Raw genomic sequence first — 800 nt, forward strand, 5'->3', positions numbered from 1 at the left:
AGAAAAGCATAACACACAGAATAGACACAGCATAAAAAAAAAACACGGAATAGCGACGCCGTTAAAACCAGAAGGGATCGTCGCAGTCGCCGTTTCAGCATCAGAGAGAGAGAGCGAAAGGGAGGCGAAGCTACGACGCTGTATTATGTCCATTTCCTGCCGGTTCTCTAAGCGAATATGGTCTGTGACGGTTATTTGATGTTTGTTGGTCATGTTTTTTTTTTTTCTTCAGTTTTTGGGTTAGTTTTGAGGGATTGTTTAAGGAGTGGAGGGAAGGAAGGGGCTAATGTGTTGAATGCTTGTGTTGGGGGGAGGATGGATGGGGTTTATTATTTTAAGTGTTTTAGTCGGTTTTTTAAATATTTTTCTTCGTATTTGTGCATTTTGCTTGTAAGTTTAGTAGAACGCTAAAGGTTGTGAGTGTTAATGAGGCTAGAGCAAGAAGCTAAAATACGAAAAAAAAGAATTATGGGGATTGATTATTCTTAAGACACCTCGATACCAATGTATTAAATTAATTACGCTTTATATGATAATTTCTCTTCATTTAAGAGTTGGTTGTGGAAGTGCAGGCGTAATTTATCCCTTAATTTTTAAAAACTCCTCTAAATTCGAAATGATTATGGTCCAAATATGTTTCCATAATAGGGTATCTTGTCAGGGTATTTTATGTCCCAAACTCTACATATATTTTCATATTTAGAAAAAAGAAGAAGTAAATCTATCATGTTAATGATTGATGAAAGGAGATTATATAGGACATTAAATCATTAGGTTATCTGTAATGTGTCTCCTCTCAA

At 35.5% G+C, this 800-nt stretch overlaps 1 protein-coding gene across 1 annotated transcript in view; it reads left to right on the top strand.

The window, feature by feature from the left end:
- Positions 1-66: 66 nt before the first annotated feature.
- LOC119593401 overlaps positions 67-800 on the top strand; it is a gene marked incomplete at its 3' end in the record, with an annotated part of 20,365 nt that continues 19,631 nt past the window's right edge. Inside the window, 1 exon segment of the mRNA XM_037942330.1 lies at positions 67-180. Coding sequence (XP_037798258.1) covers positions 178-180 — 3 coding nt within the window.

This window comes from Penaeus monodon, chromosome 32, assembly GCF_015228065.2.
Source record: "Penaeus monodon isolate SGIC_2016 chromosome 32, NSTDA_Pmon_1, whole genome shotgun sequence".
Lineage (NCBI taxonomy): Eukaryota > Metazoa > Arthropoda > Malacostraca > Decapoda > Penaeidae > Penaeus > Penaeus monodon.